The 22,023-nt window shown below is 43.1% G+C and overlaps 1 protein-coding gene across 50 annotated transcripts in view; it reads right to left on the reverse strand.

The window, feature by feature from the left end:
• The window catches only part of RBFOX1 (RNA binding fox-1 homolog 1), a 2,027,925-nt gene that overhangs the window by 34,658 nt on the left and 1,971,244 nt on the right, over nt 1-22,023 (reverse strand). For 40 of the 50 annotated variants that reach the window (XM_072753902.1, XM_072753899.1, XM_072753900.1 and 37 more), the window contains 2 exons: nt 14,014-14,053; nt 3,081-3,145 (listed from right to left, as the gene is read on the reverse strand). In XM_072753902.1, the coding sequence (XP_072610003.1) occupies nt 3,081-3,145; nt 14,014-14,053 (105 nt within the window). Of the gene's footprint in view, nt 1-3,080; nt 3,146-7,821; nt 7,865-14,013; nt 14,054-22,023 lie in introns of all 50 variants that reach the window. The other 10 variants (XM_072753896.1, XM_072753903.1, XM_072753905.1 and 7 more) reach the window with 2 other exon arrangements.

Here is a 22,023-nt window from a genome sequence, read left to right on the forward strand (position 1 = left end):
CCACACCAGATGGTCTTCATTCTGGAGGTCAGCAGTCAGAAACTCTCAGGGTGCTCCCAGATAATCAGCATGTGATCATTTAACCAAGAAGATGATGGGCAGGGAGTTGCAAGGTGCCCATCAAGGACCTTCTGGACCATCCTGAGGTTACTGGAGTTCAATATTTTCCAAAGGTCCCTGAATCTTTAATTTGATGAGGGCTTAATTTGTGCTGATAAAAGGTAAAATTCTACCAACTGGGGACATCAGACTTCTTTTGTTTTCCACATGCCTGAAGAGTGAATCTCATGATTACAAGTAAAATTAGTTGCGGTTTCTCTTTTCATCAAGTTGACAACCAGTGAGCATTACCAAAACGCTGTCAATTCCTGCTGATTTCGCTTCCTAGTCTGAAGGAGTTGCTTTGGGTTAAGTTTTTTCTCTTTGTCATTCCTGCCTGTCTTCTAGATGAGAGGAACTGAGAATCTGTCCCTGCTGATACTACGCTGTGATGACGTGAAAATAAATTATTACACAACTGCCCTAGATAAATTCTAGAAACTTGGTATCTTTCATCAAGATTTCAAAAGCTATCCTAATAGTTCCACATTTTCCCCAAATACATGTCTTCTATCAGGGGAAGGGTCTTCCTTCTCTTCACCTGCTGACTTGAAACATAAGGAGATACCACCATGTCATAACTACGCTTTACAAACTGAACCAGAAATATCATTTTAAAGATTGTTTTCTGGTAATTTGCCTATTACTGCACATACCTCAATGCAATAATCCCATATGTGGCAAGTGTCTTGCTTATAATGAATAGGGCTAGTAATCAATTTGCACAGCAACCAAGAAGACCCAATATGCAAATTTCTTTCATGAACAGCAAGAGGCCAATTACATGGACAAGAGTATATTTACTTGGTTTCTTCCACTGAAACGATTACACTATCGTGGGAATTGTAGAGTCATTCAAGATTTACCAATCCAAGAATGAAGGCAATTTTCAGAAGGACACGTTGCCAACGAGAAATCTCAATAATGTTAAAATAACAGGTTTTATACACGTACTTGTATAGGGTGCCCCCCACTCAATGCAGCAACACTCTAAGTTAATTTTCAAACAAATGCCAGTGGAGATGGCCAGATTCTCCAGTAATTCTATTTAAGGACAGCATTAAATATTGTTTATTATTTTAAAAGTATCTAGATGGGTCTTATTGAAGAAAGCAATTTAAATTATATCTTTTATAATTAACCTTTTTTCAACTTGGGGGAAGATGCACTTATATTGAGAAGCAAGATAAAAATCCAAAGAAATAAATCCGTTTAAGATTCTTATAATTATACGGCAGGCTAAAGTTACTATGATTATAATTATACACAAAGTGGGTGTTTGAGAATTTAGCATCTAGAGATATTTTCATAAAAATAATTAAGGGTTGTAGATGAACCACATTACAATTGGTACTATGTGAATTTTCAGTGTGCAGAGTTTAATAGCATTAAGACTCTTCATTTGTAGAATGAGCTCCAGGATTTCAAGATTGCCGTCAGTTTTATGAGCTTTATTGACTCTCTCTTTCCTAATCTGGTGTCAAAGTGTACTGAAGATAGTAACGTCCATAAAACATGTTTCGAGTCTTGGCAAGTGGATATTGGGTAACTGGATAATTTATGTGTTTAGAACTGCATCTTAACAATTGTTTGGATTTCTTTGGAGGCTCACTCCAGCCTTGAGAACTCATTAGGGCTGCTGATACGAAAACAATTATAACACCTACATACAACCAAATAGCAGATCTCACTTCTATCTCGCCAAAGAGCCATTTGTTACGAGTGTAGGCATGGGGTGTTCAAAGTGCAGCTTTTAGGGTCCAGGAGTTTATTTTGCTTTATGACACCTCGGAAGAAATCTGCAGCTACATCAAGCTAACGACACATCTCGTGAGAAATGAAATGGAGCCGCAGAGGAAGCACACCACAGCAAACCGAGAGAGGAGCTAAGTCACAACAGGCCAGGTAGGAAGGAGAACCAGTGGCTGCTGACACTTCCCATTCGGGGGTCAAGTACATCGCCTGCTTACCTGTCTGACCCAGCATGCCTCAGCCACACATGCAAATTGTTACCATTACTGTTTTATTCATGAGACGTATTTTTAAATTAAAGGAGTCATTACCAAAAATAAGCACCCTCAATGACATTTGTGCATGCAGAGCATCTGAACATTCACATTTATGTCCTCAGAAAACAGAGCCAACGAGTTGCATTCAATATGGAAACGCACACTTTGTTTTTTTCAAGGCACCTACACAAAAATAGCTGTGGCTTGCCATTTCAGAAACCGAGTCATCTGTCAAGCCTGGGTAATGGGTAATGAAGCTCTTCCACCCCCCCAGCCCCACCCCCGCCATCCGTTCTGACTTCTGCATTTCTTAGACCCGCTCTGTCCCCTGCCACTGCCAGTCTTAACATGTGGTGCGCATTACGAATACATGTCGGTTTATCTTAGTAGGATCGGACACTGGGCACTGCTGCAAAGAGTGAATCTCCATAGGAAAGCCAGATACATCTCCCCCATTCCTTTGTGTTGGGTTTTTAAAAAGGCAATGGAGGGAATGCTCTACTGGGTGTATAAAAGTCATAAGAAAGGGAAAGGGGGTGCTCGCAGTTGAGGAAACCCTGCAGGATCATCTTCTTAGGTGTTCTTCCTATGAGTTAGCTGAAACAGTGGCTGCTTCTTACACAGAAGACTGTGGCAAGGCTGTACAGGGACTGTATGTGTGTGCATGCAAGGTGTGCTGTCACAGGGATTGAGAGATCTGAAAAGCAGCTGTACTTGCAAAAAACATAGCATTTTGTGTTTTAGCAGAGGGGGGCGAGAGTTTAGGAGTTTCTAGAAACTCCTAGAGAGTTTCTAGGCTTGATCGTTCATCCTCCCTCTCCGTGGCACCGTTTACCTTCACCATGGGACCTGATTTTGGGGTGCTGCCTCCCCAGCAGTCATGCACTGGCACCAGAACCAGACGAGCATCTCGTCTCCCACCAGCTAGTTCGTTTCAAGGTAGTTGTCAAGCAGGAGAAGGGAGACTCTTACCTGTCACTGTAGGCAGCGGCAGTGGCAGGGGTTGGCTGGGCGTAGCGGTATGCAGCATAACCACCCTGAAACGCAAGGAGAAATCTGACTTAGGAATGCAGAGGAGCCCAACTCAGGGGCGCCCGAACTGTGAGACCACACCAGAACAGCAGTAACCCACATCTACCAGTCTAACGTGGAGGTTAATGAAAGCTTAGTACCAAAGCAGAAGTACAAAACACACTGGAGAGACAGGGGCTTGGATACCAACCCCAGCTGGATGTTAAAGGTTAGCAGGTGTAAGCATTTCCCAAAAGAAGAACCCAGGTACCCTTCTAAAGAGATGTACCTAAATGGTTAATGGTGATCGTGTTGGGTGGGAAGGATTACGGGGGAATTCTCTAAACACTCTTTATACTTTGCTGAACTTTCCAGATTTTCAAAAATAATTTTGCTTTACCTTTACTTCTTAGCTACTAACTTACACTTTATTCAAACAATCCTTGATCACTTCCTTAAAAATCCAATATAGGTTGAGCTAAGGCCCTCCTGTCTTACATTTATATTTACTAAAAAAAAATAACACTTTGATTGAAAGTTTATTAGTAATCTCTTGCATATGTAGCTGTTCAACCACTGAAGCAATTAAAGAAGACTGCATTTAGCTTCCTAAATATGGCATAATTATTTAAAAAACACAGAATGGTGAACACTTGTTAAAAATTCTGTCTTTTCCGCTAAAGATATCACACTGGTTCAGATAGGGAATTTGTTTGGTGTGGAAAATATGATAAAGCTTTCTAATTTGTAAATAAAATCATTAAGAGAGGAAAAAAAACCTGAAAAAAATAATTAACATTTAGTTGCATGTACCAGTTATTGCAATTGTTCAATTAAGCAGAGGACAAGCAAATGGTCATATTCGAAAGGAATTGTGTTCAGTGGAGCATTGATTATCAAACTGTGAAAATAACTGAGCTTTTTGCTCAGCAGACCACAGCGATACATCAACCACTGTCGAATGATCTCAGCACAATTAACAAACAGGATCCAGTCTCTACTGATAACGCGGGGACCACTCGGGTTCTAATTAGAATTCACAGTCCCATAATCCTCTGAAGGAATGGTTTTCACCCTTACCACAAAGGGGCAACTTGGAACAGACTGATGTGTTAGAGGACCGCCCCCACCCCCAACAGCAGAGTCACTCATATGTCAGAAGGGATCTAGCAACAAAATCAGGAGTGAGGGGGTACGTTACGCTTAGCTTTGTGTGTAGGGGACAACCAAGTGGTAAGACAAGGAGACAAATGCTACAGAGAGCATCTTTCAACGCGTAAACAAGGTGGTCTCAATAATCTATTTCTACCCTCTTCTAGCAATAGCTAACTTCCAAAACAAATCTGCCACCACTCACATAGCAATTCAAAAATCTAGTTTGTCCTTAAAGAAATGTGTTCTTTGGATCAGCTCTGGAGAAGGCACCATTCAAGACATCCTGACAGATAATCACCAATCATTTGGAGCCAGTATTAAAAAAAAAAATTCTCCCTTGAAAAATAATGTGGAAGTTTAAAAAAAATGAGGTCTTAGCCAGACACCACCTGGTGTTCCAAACACCATGTTCTCTAATTAAGAACGGGGAAACTCATTAAATGTGCTGAGGAGTTGTAAAACCAAAGCGGTTGTCACACCAGCACCAAGCTCAAGATACAGAATGATGGGTTGGGGGGAAATTAGGTCATCAGATTTCTGGAGTCATTCTTTTTATCTGCTTGTCCATCTCCTCGGCTTTCATGATGTGTCTGGAAAGACACAGGTGTGCAGGTGTGTATATTAAACAGTGAAAAAAATGTGTGTTTTTTTCTCTCCCAGAATAAAGAGCAAAAGCCATTGCAAAGGTATTTGCATCAAGTGCCACGTAAATCAATCATGATTTGGGGACTGTGGATTTGGTTCTAGCAAAGATTTCTAGCAACGGCCCCCCTCCCCTTACAAGCCCTCTATGTTTGAACTCTGTATGTGTCCCCAGCTTTCGCGATAGTTTCCACCAGTGAAACTGGGTAGCAAGTTTGATAAGTGGAAAGAACAGCTGTGGTGCAAAGAACAGATAACTAAAATGAACCTCGCTGACTGCCAGTCGATATTTATCGTATGATCCTAAAATGGATGTGTGTGCAACTGGGATTCTCGTGCACAACAGACGTGCTTGTCTGTGACACTTTGGGAAGGACCCATCCTCTCCATTATTTTCATATGACTTGGCCATTTAGACAAAATGAGGGTGTGTTTCTACATGAGACAGGCACGAATGGCCAATGCCCTGACACTCGTCTTGGATATTTAGGAATCTGTTTCCGAGCATTCCCTACTTAAGACTCAAGGTCATAGTGTGCTGAAGTCTGTGGAGCCATTTGAGAGATTCTGACCTTGAACAGTGGTCTCCTTCCTGTCCAGTAGGCCTGTTGGTGGGGATGGCAATGTTCTCATCTGTGCTGTGCAATAGAGTAGTCACCGGTCCTAAGTGACTATTGAACACTTGAAATATGGCTGGTAAAACAAACTGAATTTTTAATTTGGTTAATTTGAATTTACATGTCAAGGGCCACATGGGGCTGGTGGCTTCCGTATTTAACAGTCCAGGTGTATATGATCCCTCAGATAAGTTATAAGTGGAAAAGGAAAAGGTTCAGGTGGCTTGATACCAGCACACCTATATACTGCATTGTCTCCTTTTGCTATCTTTCTTCTGTATGAAATCCATATTAGGGGAATAACAGAGTTGTGTATTAACTCTGTGTATGTGTGCATACACTGTAAAATGATCAAAAAATACAAATTGCTTTAATTTGCCTTTCTAACAGGTGACTCTAATCAATTTTATTGCTCCATATTTTGCAGCTCGCTGAGCATAGCCAGAGCTTCTGCAAGGTTCTGTGCTAATGTCTGAAAAAGGAGCGCTCACCTCCATTTGCTGGCACCAAACCATGTTCATGCTGAAGCCAGTCTTCCTGACCTTAGGACAAAAATGTACCCTTGACAATGAGATTTCTCCCACAACCAAACTGAACGGCAAGCACAGCATGGTTCTGTACTCCCTCCTCATAAAACATACTCATTTTTTCACATACTGGGCAGCAAGCTATACATGAGACCTTATATAAAATATACATTTTAAATGGCCGTTATGGATTTCCCCCTCTGCCCCCATCACCAGAAGCCGCCACAAAGATCTCGACTCATTGTGTGAGACATTTCCTTTGCTAGTGAGACCTCTGGAGGTTGGGGCAGAGGTTATTGATTAAGGACCCCTAATGGCGCTCCAACAAAGCGTTTTCAACATTGCATTTCTAGGGGGTGCTAATAGTGGTAGGAAAGGAAACCTTTCCATGACCAAATAGGTTTGGGAAATGCCAAAGTAAAAGAAATGGACTGGGTTCCTCCATCTGTGGAACTTCCTAAAACAATATTGACAAGTGCTATAGATGCTCAGGGCATCTCAGAGTCAGAGTCATTTGACCAAAAAAAAAAAAAAAAAAAATCCGGTTTTACTTTAGAGCACACTTTTGGAAAAAGATATTCTAATATCCAAGTGACTTAGGAAGAGAGGCAAAACGTTTATGTGCTGGTGGGGATGTGGCAACGGGAAGGGCTCGGTGTGTGTTTCTCTTCAGCTTAACTGTATAAAGTAGCAATGGGCTTAATTCTAGGCAGAAGCCTTTCCATTTTCTGAGAAGACCCAAGGATCTCACTTTGAGCAATCTGCAAGGTGGATTGGAATATATACATAACTATATATATATATAACTAAAACAACCTTTATAAGAATATTTGCAAAATGAAACACTTGAGTAATCGCTCCCTAATTCATCGGCATACATTCGGCTCTCTTTGAAGTGTGGCAATGAAAATCAGTTTTCCTGAAACGTAAAAATAAAAGTTGATCTTGGGAATTTGAATTATTTTGTTCTCTCCTAGATCCAAGTACCCCCTTTTCACACTAGATTTCTCATTAAAACTTAATTCTCGTGGTTAAAAAAAGAATGTACTTTCTTAATTGACTAATACAGAACAAAAATGGGAATTGCATGTTACAGGGAAATCCATGTAATAAAACTCCCACTGATCATCCTTAGTTTTACATTCTTCCTTCATTTTGTTTGACAGTTTTCATGTTGGCTACAGACCATATTGGGAGACTCGGCCAGCTACACTCCACTGGACGTGTTGCTCTTTTTTCTTCCTACAAATTAGTTCATTTGGGGGTTGCTTCAGTAGTGAGTAATAGGGTTGAGAGCTATAGCAATAGGTGTGAAATAAATTTATAAGAAGCTACAATGAAATCAGGGAAAGTCATGTTGGCTGGGCTGACCCTCAATGCTGGATGAATACGTTTTTTGTTTGACCATTCCAGTTGACTCCAGGAACCTACCACAATTACCCAGACAGTTGACACGATGAAACTTTGCAAGGTCTTGTGCTGAATTTATATTTAATTGAGTCTAGATACATTTTAAGCCAGCAAATTTACAGCCAAGTCAGACCTCCATTTTGATACACTCAAGATCTAGTCAACAGGGGAAATCTGAGGGTGTGTATCTCTATCCCAGAAACATTCACATCGAAACTGGAAAATTCAGTTAAGTCTTTCGTCTTCTATGTTAGAGAACATATCCCCTCCCCAGAATTGTCTTGTTAGTAGGATTTCACAGCAAACCCACAATCATAGTGATGAGTTTTTCCACCAGTCGGGATTTCATACCTGCAGCAATTTATTGCCATACACAGGCTCTTGATACACTACTCTATAAGGAAACAGAAATGTAATGTTTTCAATGCAAAAATGAAATAAATAAAAGAAAATGCATAAGTCAGACAGAAATTCCAGAGCAATTCATGTACAAGTTTGCTTCCCTTACTTCACAAAGACCTGAGACTGACCCATCAAACCAAAAACAACAGCAGGTTTTAGCTGCAGATCTCTGTAACCCAGAGTATCAGGAAGGTGAGGGTGGTGGTGGTGGGGGGTGGGGGAGAGTCAAACCTTACTGATCATATTTGTGTTATAACTTGTACTTATTTTCAAAGAAGAAAAAAGGATACTTTCATGGCTTCTTATCATCCTAAGCATAATGTAACAGCTCAGGTTAACTCCTTCAAATTTCTCTCTTTATCCCATGATTAGAATTCTCTGGAATACCTGAGGATTTAGCTTTGGTGCCTAATTACTGAGGCAGTTGACAGTACACAGCAACTCTAGCTGTATCAATACCTTGGTTTTTAAAATTTAGTGTCAAAGAACAACAGAGCACGCAACTGAATCTCGTGACTTAGTGAATCACGTTGAAGCTGCCAAAGTTCCTTTTATTACATGTGACTGGAAAACCTATGTGCACGTGCCACGTGTCTAGAGAAGCTGCTGGGAATATATCGTGGGCACGTCATGACTTCGTTCAAGTCCAACACCAACATGATCTCAAGTAGAACCCCTCGGACAGACTGGGATGCAATTTTTGGATGTGAGCATTTTTTGGGGGTGGGCGAGCCTAATCTCTCACATGAGTGGTTCCAGTTTAGAGTGAATTTTTCTAGGTCCAGGGCAGACATTAAGGTGATGGAAAGCCACGAGATTTAGGGACCTGCCTTATAAAGGTGTGTGTTTATGGATCTATATCATCTATATCTATAGATCATCTATGTCTATATCATCTACATCCTCTATATCTTAATCTTTACTTGGCCTTAGATTTAGTGAATGTAAGCCTGTGGACCTATGCCTGTCCAAATTCTAGGTTCTTCTCTCTCTCTCTCCTATTGCTTATTTGAAAGTTTCAAGTAGAGATACTGTTTCCTGTGACCTGCCCACCTCATTATCTTATTTCTCATCTTCCTCCTTTCCTTTCACTGCATTTCTCAGAGTGTGGTTCAGTGAGGGCGACAGCATTACTCGGTGTGACTGGAGCCAGATCATATGGGCTCAGGCCCCAGGGTCAATGAATGTTTCTGGACAAAGCATTTCTTTCTTTTTTTTTTTTATTTAATTATTTTATTTATTTATTTATTTATTTATTTATTTTTGGGCAATTTTTGTTTTCACATGTGTGTCATGACTTTAATGTTTTGACTACAGTATGCATACACATACAAGAAAGGGAGCTAGAGCCCAGGAACTAGAAAGGCTACAAAATACAACACGTGGACCAATACATTTACAAAACATTCAAAATCCTTACAAAAGGGGCTGTATTGGTCCTTTTGACTTTTTTGTTGTTGTTCACCATAGCCTGTGTGGCTATTCACTGGGATAATAGGGAAGGGTAATTCATCCACTATTAGTTCCCTTTCCCACAATTTACAAGTATGAGAGAGCTAGGGGCACTTTTAGGCCTGGTCTGGTTTAATTTAATTATTTTATTTATTTATTTATTTATTTATTTATTTATTTATTTATTTATTTTTGGGCAAAGCATTTTATCTCTTCTCTGAAGAAAAAAGTTTCCTCCACTGAAAACAGAAGTGGAGGTAATGGGTGGAGGAAATTCCTGCCCACCCAGGGCTGAGAGGGGGAAGCGAGGGAGTAAAGGTTGAGCATCTTGTGCCACACAGGAAACGCTGAACCCCTTGGTGGGCTGACTACTGCCCACTTGCCTACCGCCACTTGCAGCTGGCTCTCACGGAAAGCGTGGTCCCGGGAATAAGGACTTGGTGTTTTATTTGGAGAAGTTGTGTGCTTCAGTTACACATTTACATTAGTGAAATGAGGATACCTCTTTGTTTTAAGATCCATGGATGCCAAAAGGACATGAATTCAGAAATGATTGTGTTTTAGCCAAGGTGTCAACCAGGAACTTGCTATAACATGGAATTTAAGAATAATGTAAACATGCATTGGAATCTCACGGAGACATACCAGCCAGGCAGCCTCATGGCTTCTTGGACTGCTGGAAAGCTTAGGGCTTTCTCATGAAAAGGGAACATTTCTATCGTACATCAGTGTTTCTCTCTTTCTCGGTCTCCTCTCTCCCCACCTGTCTCCTCTTCTCTTCTGCCCATTGCTCCACTATCTTGCTCCACTTTCCACTGAGTTAGTACCTTCTTTTGAAACAGCTCAATTGTCATGTCTTTATTTCCATGTTCAATGGTTATGTTTTGATCAAACGCCATACCCTTGGATAGCTCCCTGAGCTGGGGGAAGACAAACGTCTGGCTAAATGCAGCTAAGCCACACTTACTTTTAGCTCTGTGGCCAATTCTGGTCTCGTGAGATCCATAGCTTCACCCGTAAATAGAACAGATTGCTCTGTAGGCCCAGGGCACTTAGTCCTTCCACTTCAACTTTCAGAAAGGTTGTCCATCCCATGGATCATTACTGCTATTATTTATTTATTCACCTTGACTCACTTTTTCATGGAAAATAAATCATTTAAATGTGTATCACTAAGCAACCATGGCTAACTTATAGATTTGATAGGCTAGTTATATAAGCTGAATTTCGTTCTTTTGAAATAGAAGAGAGTGAGTGAGAGAGAGAGAGAGAGAGAGAGAGAGTGTGTGTGTGTGTGTGTGTGTGTGTGTGTGTGTGTGTGTAGCATGTCCTCGGGTGGAAAGGACCCTCTTTTATACTGTTCTTCCTGACTTGGAAACTCACTACATCCTCTCAGATGAGTGGCCATCCTCACTGGGCCTGAGCGTAACCCCTGTGGCCAGGGTCCAAGCTCCTCCTATAGGACTGGGCCCCTGAATAGGATGCTTTTTCTGTGCCCACAGCTCAAATGAACTTCCCTGGTTTTGGCCTTAGCTCCTAGCTCACAGCATCCCGTAACCAATCGAAGCCCTCTTGCAATTTCAGGGCATCTCTGACCACGTCTCCCTCTCTCCACAATCCTCGCTTCTTTGAAACATTTAAGAAGGAGCTCATTCTATACCGGAGGCAGAGGGCTGGCCAGGTGCAGGGGTCCTGCAGGTCTTTCAAATCCCACATGTTCCACTGGGACCGAGAAATGCTCAAGGGCTCCAACAAGAGGTGGGTGGGATGGAAAGACCTTGCAGGACAGAGACAAGGGGTGAGAAAACAGGTGCAAAGAGGAGGCCATGGTCTGGTGCATGTGCTCTGGCAGCTTCCAAGGGTGGACAGCGACGGAGTGGGAAGCACTAGAGGCCAGCCTGCTGGTGCCATCCTTAGAAGTAATCAAAGCAGAAGCTCACTAGGGCAACCAGCAAACTTAAAACGGGATGTTTAAGCCCATTAGAGGTGACCTGTGTGTCTAACACATGTCCCAGGACCTCTCAGGATTGCCCTAATGCTATTTACTGTGCATGATTTTTAACAAGCTTGAAGGAGCAAGCCAAACACTTCTTTTAAATAAAAGAGACCTTTGCATGCTTTCCTTTGAACCTTCATTTCTTTAAGAAATGGCACACTGGGGACAGTTCCAGTCACACCAGTACCGCAAGGGAGGCAGGGGTGGCAGCTTGAAAGATCCCATTCAAGCATGGAACATACTTCGAGCCAAGACCAATCCTGCTCCATAAACTTGCAAGTGCAGGAAATATTTGAATTCTTTCTTTCCCCAAAATCAATGCGAGGCCACCTATGAGCCCATTTCGCTGCCATCATGGGAGGTCTAGTCACTGTGCCCCTCAGACACTGTGCCCCCCCACCCGGGGCAGGAATATTCCAAAACTGCCAGTTTACACAGAGCAAAACACTCAGGAAGCTCTGCAAGGTCTGAGCTCCTTTCTTGGAAAGAGAATCCAAACAAGTGCCACGAAGCAGGGCGCCGAGTTCGAATCTCAGTAGCTCCCTCTGTCCCCTGACTGCCCATTTGAAACCTCCCCCTGAAAAATCTTAATATAATATGAACAGCGGGGAAAATGATATAGACATTTATCGGCCTCGAAGAGCGACTTGCAAAGCATGGGAGAAACAGTTTTCTAAACCTTGACTCCGGGGAGCACAGCATTGGTGAAACAAGAACCGCTGTGTCCTGCCATAACCCCCGACACCTTCGGGGGCTGCACCACCACACCCCACAGGCTCTGTGCCCAGATGTGGTGGGTTCATGGGCACGAAAGCCGCTAAAGGAGCTTACAGCCCGAAGGGGCTTTTTTGGGTAGCTCTCCTCACTGAATGGACTCTCTCTTCCCACCTGGCGCATTTGCTCCCTTCTGAGTGTCTCTGTGCCCCCCATTTGCTTTGTTCTCACGGATTTTCATTTGAGGTCTCCAGCGCCACTGGTATAGTCACATCTGCCCACCTCTCCTAGTTGTGCATTCTTTCCCCAAGTCTAGGATCCTCCAGACTCTGCCTTCGGGCAGCTCCTCCTTCCTGCTACTCAAGTATCTAGAAGGCAGGAGAAGACACCCACTGGAAATATCCATAGGACAGCACAAATTAATAATTCAATAAATGGCTGTCAATTTACAAAGGAGGAAACTGAGGCACAGGGAGGAGGCCATTCAAGAAACAATAGCTAATATATTTTTGTTTTTAGCTAGGCTTATGAATGTGTCCTCCCCCACCACTGGTAGGTGTTGATAGAGATTTTTTTTTTTTGTATTTTGGGGGTTTTTTTTGGTCGATTGTCTTTTCCCCCCTCATTTTTCATCCCTTCTCTTCTCCCCATATTCCAAATAAAAAAGAAAAAAAGCCCTAAGCTTAGATATGCTCTATCCAGAGGCTACACTGGCGGTTGGGTATAGACTGATGTTGGGTTTCTTGGGTTTCTAAGGATGTTGATGGATCTCCAGCCTGCCCAGCCTCACACTGTCTCTCTGTCTAAAATGGTATGCGTTGAAAAAAAAAAAGTTTTTAAAGAGAATATTTGGAGCCATGCATTAAGCCACACAAAAAAATAAGAAATTGGTTGCTCAGTGGGTGTAGGTTGTTTGTTCATTTTATTATGAAAAAAACCCACTAATCCATAGATTATAATAAATGTATTTGATGCAATGATAGAACTCAACTACATGCATCATTGATGGAGATTAATACTATGTTTCAAAATTGTAATTATTTGAAATTCAAAAGGAAGAAAATTAAATAAATAGTGTCTTTCTCATTTTCTAGTAAATGATATCAATTTGGTCAGAAATACGGTTTTATTTTTCTTTGTTATCTAGTCTATAAGACAACAAATACGATTCCAGTGAACTTATTTGAGGTCACTTGTAATACAAAAAAAAAAAAAGCGTAGGATTTAAAAAAATGGCCCCTCCCTTGCCCATCTATTTTAAATTGTGTGTATTCCAGCTTATTCTCCTAACATTGTAGCTAATATCATAATAGGAGAGAGTAAGTGCCTCTAGATCCATTTAGGTAAGTTTAATTATGGTCCCCATAATGAGAACCATCCTACTCTTTTCTGAAAGTGAAAAGCCTAATAAAGTGGTACCATTTAATAAACAATTCTAAATTTAACAAACAATTCTAAGTCAGGTAATGGTTGGGGGTGGGGAGATGGAAGGAACAAGGAGGACTAAAGGATTGTGTGGCCAAGTTGGCAGTTATTTTGTTAGAAATGTTTCCTGCTAAAATCACCCAGAGGGAGCGGGAGGGGTTCTTTCTAGAGCTATCACCATGAACAAATGTCTTTTTCGGAAAACATCAAGAAAAGAAGCCATGAAAATATCTTTTAACCCTCTGCAGCTGGTAACTACAGCTGTTATCCTAAATATTATGCTGAAACCACACTGAAAACTTTAGAGGCTTTTTTTTTTTTTTTTATATAGGGCTAGAGAGTGTTAAATTTGACGTGAGACAAATGCCATCATTTTAAGGGCGCGTTTGCATGTCTTCTGAGGTTAACTTCTGGAGTTAATGCCACCCAACACCAGCCACGATGGCTGTCGGGACTCTTGCTCACAGACCAGGAAGAGGAAACTTGTAGCAAACTTGTAAACAGAATGACTCCGGGAGGAAACAGGGGTGGCATGCACGTTAATGAATACTTACATAAATGTCTGCACCATAAAATCCATCCTGGTAAACAACACTGCAAGGGTGCACACACAAAGAAAAACATCCATATTAGTGCATTTCCCCATGCAGACACACCAACCCCTGCAATGGCGAAGTTAGTCTGGTCACAAGATCCAAAACACAGGAACCGAGGATAGTTTTCACATTGGTTAAGGAGGTTGGAGACAACAGCTGTCCGTCAGCCCGAGAAAATTAGGCAGGGGCCCGAGGTTGGCCCAGGACGTCGTGGCGTGCTGGGCACCAGGCGCCCCCTCCCCAGCTTTCAGGAGGGGGAGCAGAAATGCAAAGAGGAGGTCGGTTTAAGTGGCCTGGACAGACAGGAGGGTCAGTGTTTGCGTTCAACCCAACCACAGATCTCCCCACCTGGGGGGAAATAATCATCTGCTTAAAATACAGGATTGATAAAGGGGACAGATTGTCGCAGTTTCGGGACGCGGTGTAGCTGAACGACTTGAGGCGAGCCAGATAACCCAAACGATTCCAGAACTGTTCCCCTACAGTCTTTCACGCTATGGTATTAAATTTGGTAATTCCAGGTGCCACTCCTTCGTGGTAAGTGTAGGAAAATATCTCTAATTACACATGTGTGAGCATGTGTGTGTGCAAGATCACACGTGTGTTTGTATACGTGGGTGCTCTGTGTGAATGCAGGCGGGTGGATTGTGGGTGTGGTACCATGTGCATGCCAGCACACGTGTGTGTGTGCACGTGTATGCCCTGCCCAGGTGTATAACTGCGTGCATGTGCAGACTGGCATATACAGTGTGTAGTGGTGTGTGTTTGCACATCTATGCAATGTATTTGTACTCCTGTGTACACATGTATGTACATACAGGTGCCTGCATGTAAATTTTCATAAAGTATATCCAGGCCAAGCAAGCCCCACATTATGACTGAGGCTCCATTGACACCATCCATATAGTCATTCCAGAGAGAAGGGACTTCATAGGAAGCAGAAAATATCCTGGGCTTTTCCAGAAGTTTCTTGGTATACCTTGAGTGAAGCAGCCAGGAAGAGAAGCTTATAGCCATGTAATCACGGGAAACTAACTCACAATACCTAAGCATTACAATGTGTTTCATGAGGATCACATGTAGCCTGTACAGGTCACAGGCTTCTCGAAGGATCGCAGGACGTATGGACTATAAAAGCGTGCGTTTCCAAGTGCAGGTTTTCCGCAGGATGGTGGTTGTTATTGATAACCTTCCCTGAGATCTCCCCACGGAGTTCATAGATGATTTAGGACTCTGGCAAAGGACCAGTGAGCCCCCCCAGTGAATGGAGCGGGGTTCTAACAGAAACAGGACTCTGGTTACCAAAGGGAGCCAGCAGGCTTCGGGAGGAGAGCGGACCCACATATAAGCCAAGCGTATGGGACCAGAGGATAGTACTGGAAACACACGCACACGCACGCACACACATGGCTGTGACACTGGTTTGCTGGAGAACCCTGTGGAGTGCTTCTCAGAGCTTTTCAGACATGACTGGCTAGACCCCAAGTACCATTATCCTTAAAAATGTGACAGGATTTCACATGCCAAGGAGGTTGGGAGGAATCACTTTCAGCTGTTTTCATTTTGATCCAAGAGGGCCACAGTTCACGAGAGGGCTCGTCAAGCAGCATAAAACCCCTAATCCAAGACACTGAGGTGCGCAGCACCCTGAGCTGTGCTCCCAGCATTTGCAACATTAAAAGATAGTGTCTGTTGGGGGTCAGAAGGCAGGGCCAGCCTCTGCCAACAGGATTTGGAACAGATTGGAGGAAATGGGGGGAGAGTGACAAATATATAGCCTGGGTCCCGAACCACAGAGCTTAGTCCTACAGCCGTGACAAAACAGCCTCTGCTTCGGCCCCACTCTTCCATGCTGTTGTGCCTGGGCTGGGAACGCCTACTCTCCCAATATCCTCCTCCAGAAGCAGGTCATCATTCAAGAGCCAAGTGAGGCGGGAACCGCATGGCCATCCGGTCACAGCCTCACCAACCAGCAGCTGTGAGCCGGGGGCTCATCACTTAAGCTATCTGAGCATCACGTACTCATCTGCAAAATGGGGAGAGGGACTAGGAAGTGGCCACCTCGAAGAGGATGCAGTGAGGTGCTGGGTGCAAAGCCATGAGCAATGTGCTGGACATCGTGGTTACAGAAAGTGATCTGGGTGTGAACCAAATATTAGTATTTTAACTACACATTAATATATATTTAAACATGGGAAGTCATGCCTCCATCCACATATTTGTTAGACAGGGATCCCATCTGTGACTGCTCTTCTGTGAATACTGAGGAGCCGAGCCTGGCCTAGACTTTGGGGGTGTTCCCACGCACACCCATGTGGACCAGGAGGGCTGAGCTGAGGCTCTGGCTGGAAAAGTGGCCTCTTCTTTCACCAGCTGCGGTTCTTAGACGTCATGGCCAACTGCACGCCTCCATATCAAGTCTATTTGTACCAACAGCTCCCAGGAGTGAGGAAAGAACAGGCCCTGACGTTTGTTTGCCTTTGTTCAGCAGGGTAAACCCTGTACCATGCTTGGCTGTGGCAAATTACTTTGGGACTTGGACATCCCACATTGGAGACAGAGAACCAAAGAGAAGATGTGATCCAGCATCCTCATTTTGAGAAGCTCAAAGCAACTGAATGCTGAGTACTATTTCTCTGCTACTGAAATGCTTACAGTCCTCCAACAACTACACTAGGGCACAGACGGGCAAGAATGTCCATCACTAAACCTGCCATCAGGGAGCTTTGCAGGGAGGGGGCTGTGTGGTCACAAAGCCATGTGCATAAATGCACATAAGTGTAAAACTGTGGTGTGGATAGGAGTTGAGGAGGAACAGGTGCTCTGAGAGGGCAACGGGCGGGGGGGGGGGGCGGGTAGGAGGTGCTAGCAGAAGAGGTGAGACTACCTGTCCAGGCACCTCGGAAATCTCAAAGCCTTAGCCAGGTAGAGAGGGGGGAAAAGCATTCCAGGCAAAGGGAACAGACTATGCAAGCCCCAGTGTCTAGAAGGTCCGAGGCTCCTTCAGGGGCCTGCAGGGTTCAGAGGCCCAGCGGACGGCAGGAGAGGAGGTGCTTGGCTGAGAAAGGAAACTAAGAATTCCCACTATTATAAACCACGGGATGCAGGGAGTGCCTGTTCTCACCGAGTGCTGTACCCGCACATTTCGGAGGGAATGATGGAGAGGGTGTAATCTATTTTCATGAATTCTCTAAAACCAAGAGACCCATAGGGCTGTCCTTGTTCGTGGTATGAAATGATGCCAGTTGATGGGCTGCCACTTTCACAAAATGCTGTTTCTCCTCCTAAGCTATGGTGATGGAGAAGGCAGAGACAATACTGGTCCTCACATTCATAGAATGAGTCCTACGTGTTCAGTCCCTGGTCTAAGCATCCCGCACTCATTATCCCATCTCGCCCTCACAATGCCCCAGTGGGTTGGAGAATAGTGTCATCACCCTTCAGATAGAAAGAACCTACAGGGAGCCTTGGCTTCACCATCTGCATTGAACTGCTGCAGCAGACAGTGGTCAAATTTCAGCGTGCATACAGGGTCACCTGAGGGCTCGTTATAACACAGATGGCTGGGCCCCATGCCCAGCCCAGTGCTTCTGACTTCTTAAGTCTGGATGGGAATTGGGGGCTGGTCTAAGAATTCCAATTTCTAACAAGTACCAGGTGACGCTGATGCTGGTGGCTCAGGGACGAATAGGCTCTTCGTTCTATGGGACACCACCCTGCACATGTTATCTTTGTTTACATTCATGACAGCACCGACCTAGGAGACTGACCAGTCTCCCAGGTCCTATTCTAAACAGGAGCTGGTTATATATAGGAAAGCTCTCACAAACTCTCACACTGGTTTCCAGGAATGTGTCCAAACACCTTTTAAAGCCCCACGAAACAGGTGCACTTAAAATATCAGATTTGTAGGGAAAGGAGGGCAGGAGTCGATGGCTACTATGGATCTATAGATAAATTAAGCACGGCCGTGTCCAAGCGAAGGGAGTTGCCGTCATGCATGGAACAGGTGCAGTCCATTTTTAATGCAAAGGCGGACTGTCTAGCCATGCAAAGGTAATTGTATTGCTTGCCAATCACTTTGGGCGGGCAAATGCTTTTGCAAGAACATAATGCAAATGCACATCTCATTTTCTTAGGAAGGAAGGTAATAACAGTCGTTAAATATTTGGTTGAATGCAAGCAGGGAATGATTGCACTATAGCAAATTAGTTTACTTAAAAAAAAAAAAAAAAGAAAAGAAAGTATAGGATGCCCAAACTATACAATCGGTTTGTGTAATATATCGCCACCACAAATGCATTCCTGAAGGAGAGGTTATTTAAAACTGCTCTTCCTTACTGCCCCTTCCAAGTGGAAAATAAATTAAAATTTTAATGTGTTTAAATCTAGCTGTTTTTCAATAGATAAGGGTTCATAAACTCCCTGGCATTTGTATATTACTGCGTCTGTTGTATATGGATATATGTACGTGTACACCAACATTTTCCTTGGGAAGACATTTTTAATTAGATTAATAAAGGCCATCTGTCACATACCACTCCCCTCTCCCCCTAAAATTTAAAAACTACTGACTTACGGTGTTTGTCTATAGATGCAGTCAATTTAGAAGCTTTTTTCTTTTTTTTTATGTAACAGAAGTTACACTTTAACACTGGCTGGAGATTTGAACAAGAATTCACGCCCAAAACAAAGACACAAACAACAAGCTAGAGAGAATTCTGGAAAATATTCTGATAATGGGTGATAACTTTAGTTCCTGGTGCTCCTATCAAATGATAAAGGTCCTAAACAACAGACAATACGGTCTGGGGATTAAGATATTTAGATATTAATACCAGAAAGCATAGTTGATTGATGGACAGAAAGGCTCATGCACATGGTCCTAGAGGCTGTGTCAGAGGCCTTTCTAGGACCTAGCCTGAAAGCATTCCTAAGGATCTATGGGTGCTTAACAGTTAAGGAACTAATTAATTAAGAACAAGGATTTGGTGAGGTCAGTCTCACAGGGTTACTTTGGGTGTTGGGGTTCAGTTGCTGTCTTTTAGTATCTGATGTTGTACTGAGTCTGGTGGGTACATCTTCAAGGCATCCACCTGCCCTCTCCATCCATGGGTCATCAGTCTGCAAGATCCATTGGATGGTAATTGTCCAAAAGGCAATTTCTCCCAAATGTGAGTCATAGAAAGACAGACTGGACATTGAGCCTTCTCTAGCAAAACTGAGTCCAAGATCAAATGCGAGGATTGATCCATTCGGCTGTCTAGGAAACCATTCACTAGCTAATATTTTATTTATGATCTATATATTCCATAAATGATTGAAGTGCCTTCATCCAAATCCAGCTCTGTGGCTTGTGGGGAATGGAAGTCTGTGACCTGCATGCAGGTGCCTCCAAGGAAAGGGGGTCAGACACTAGGTTTCTAACTCATTGCTCATCCTCACTCAGTTAATATTGACAATCAACAGTGAGTTGGCTGGCTCAGTCTAGGTTTCCCATTCATTCCCACGATCCCTCTATGGCAAATGACCAAGTATTAATGTCTCAGGAGGTTTCTTTTTAGCGATCTGAGAAAGAAGAGAATAGGGCCTCTCTAGAACCCGTGTTCTTCACTTGCTGGGAAGAACTTCAGAAAATACCAGAAAGTGGAGGAGAAAACCAAATCAATAAAGGGAAATAGAAGAATAGGGAAGGCATGGTTGGTGAATCCTCCTGCATGACTATCTTGATCTTGGGTACCTCCAACGGTCACCCGAGTCTCCATGGAAGTGGCCATGGAGGTTCTGTGGGAAAACAATATGGAAACCATATATGGAAATAGGGTAAATGATACATTTTTGGTTGGAATTTCAGTAACAGAGTATATATTGCATACTTCTATGAAGATCAGAGATTTAGGTTGCCAGTGAGCTATATCTTCAACTGGTGACAAATGGAAAACCGTAATAAATGCAGCTTGCTAGGTGATACCTTAGTAAAGATGGAGATCACTGGGTGTGAGGGAGAATGGTGGAACGGGATTTCAACGTGGAACTTTAGGAAGTGCCCGGACTTAAGTGCGTCCTACATTTCTCCTTTTTCTGGAAGCCTTCTCTAAAAACCCAAGCTGAGCTAAGGGGTCTCCCTTGGTGCTCACAGGACACCCTTATCGCTAATCACAGTTATTGAAATTATTAGCCTCCATGGTGCCCCCTACCCCTAATGGGAAGAATCTCCTCTGAAGGTGCAAGACACAGTGCATGGAATTGGGATGCTAGGCTGAACTGTACTGGAGTAAAGACATGAGTTGAATCTAGAAATCTCCGCCACCAAAGGAACAGCTTTGGAGAGGAACAGCTACAGGATATCCACCACTATCACCTGGACCACCTGAATCCTGATAATGTCGCTTCTTGGGAACAGAAGTAGGTTTCCAATACCTTTGCTGTTTGCTTCCACTCAAGCCCAGGGCTCTCACCACTCCAGCCCATATCCGCTCTGTCCTGTCCTCTGCTATTCTTTCCAACCTGAGCTGCCTCCCTGCACTCTCCTGCAGCCTAAGCCAACAAGCAGAAGCAAAGGGAAACCTTCATTTAAGATGCTGGGTTCACACTTTTTTCATTTGGTGCTAGTGTACTCCAGGGAGTTTGTAACACAGCAACACAGCCTAGCTGAATTTCCTGTTTTCAACCAGCACTTGGCTCTTATAGAACTTATAGACATGGACACACGCACCCCTGGGGTGCACCTCTAGCCCTTCTGCTCCATCACCACCATCTTCCTGTGTTGAGAATTTCATCTTACTACTAAGGGGGGTTTCAGGATTCCACTGAGAATATTACTAGCAAAGAGGCACGGTGTACCATTATAACTGAGATGATTAGGAATATTGCTGGAATACTTAAATTAATTAACATCTGAAGCAGTCGCCAACACATTGCTTCACCATTTGGAGATGCCTGTGTCTCTTCCTGGTGAATGTGGCGTTAATTAGTTATGTGTGGTTATTCCCAGCAAAGAGTGAGCTCATTGTAAGTGAGCGAATTTCAATTTTATGGCAGGTGTGTTATTTTGAGATTTTTATAAATCGTTCATGGGAGGATAAGCCATATAATTTTACTTTATTTCTTTCCCGTTCAGTATACTAGTGAGATACGGAGGGTACATATACCAAAAAGCTACAATTACCGTCTACTAAGATAAGATAATAATTTTCCGACAAGCTAATGTGGTATAAACATGCAATTTTGTATTTATGGCTTATGAATCTTGCTTTAGTAATTACGTGAGCCTACAGGGTAACTTGGTGGGTTTCTTTCCTTCATAACAACTGACTGTGTGACCTTAGGAATAACACGTCTTTACTTCTGCATTTCTGGGTCCATGATGAGACGGGCTCAACACCATGGGGTTGGAAATAACGATTAACATGGTGGATGCTTCCTTATATCACGTGGCCAGATACATAAGGCTTAGGGGGCGCAGATGCATGTTTTTGGAGGGTGGGGAGAATTCGGGGCAAAATTCATCCTTGGTCTGTTATCATCCACCATCTTTCCATGAGAAAGAAATTTTTGCTGTTGTTTTGTCGGCTATGAAACTCAGAAGTGACCTGCATCTAATGACAACACAAGAAACCATGGGCGCGGACCGATCTCTCTGTCTTTGTTTTCTCTTCCTGATGATTCCATCTAGTTTAATTTATTTATATTCTTAACTTTGTCTCATTGCATTTGTGTTTGAAACACTTCAAATGCTCTCCTCTGCAATGGGTGAGATATGAATAAATAATGAAAAAAGAGTGGTTCCCTTTGTCATCAGTATAATAGAGAGATGATCTAGGCTAATTCAAGTTTTCTAAAAGATTTATAAGCAACAGAGCTATTAAAAAATGCATTAACCCTTTCCATACAGCCTGGAATACAGCCATGTTCTTTCTACAGACCAGAAAAGCCAGTCATTGGCCAGGAAAGCCTTGTACCAAACTG

The sequence above is a fragment of the Vulpes vulpes genome, chromosome 3, assembly GCF_048418805.1.
Source record: "Vulpes vulpes isolate BD-2025 chromosome 3, VulVul3, whole genome shotgun sequence".
NCBI lineage: Eukaryota > Metazoa > Chordata > Mammalia > Carnivora > Canidae > Vulpes > Vulpes vulpes.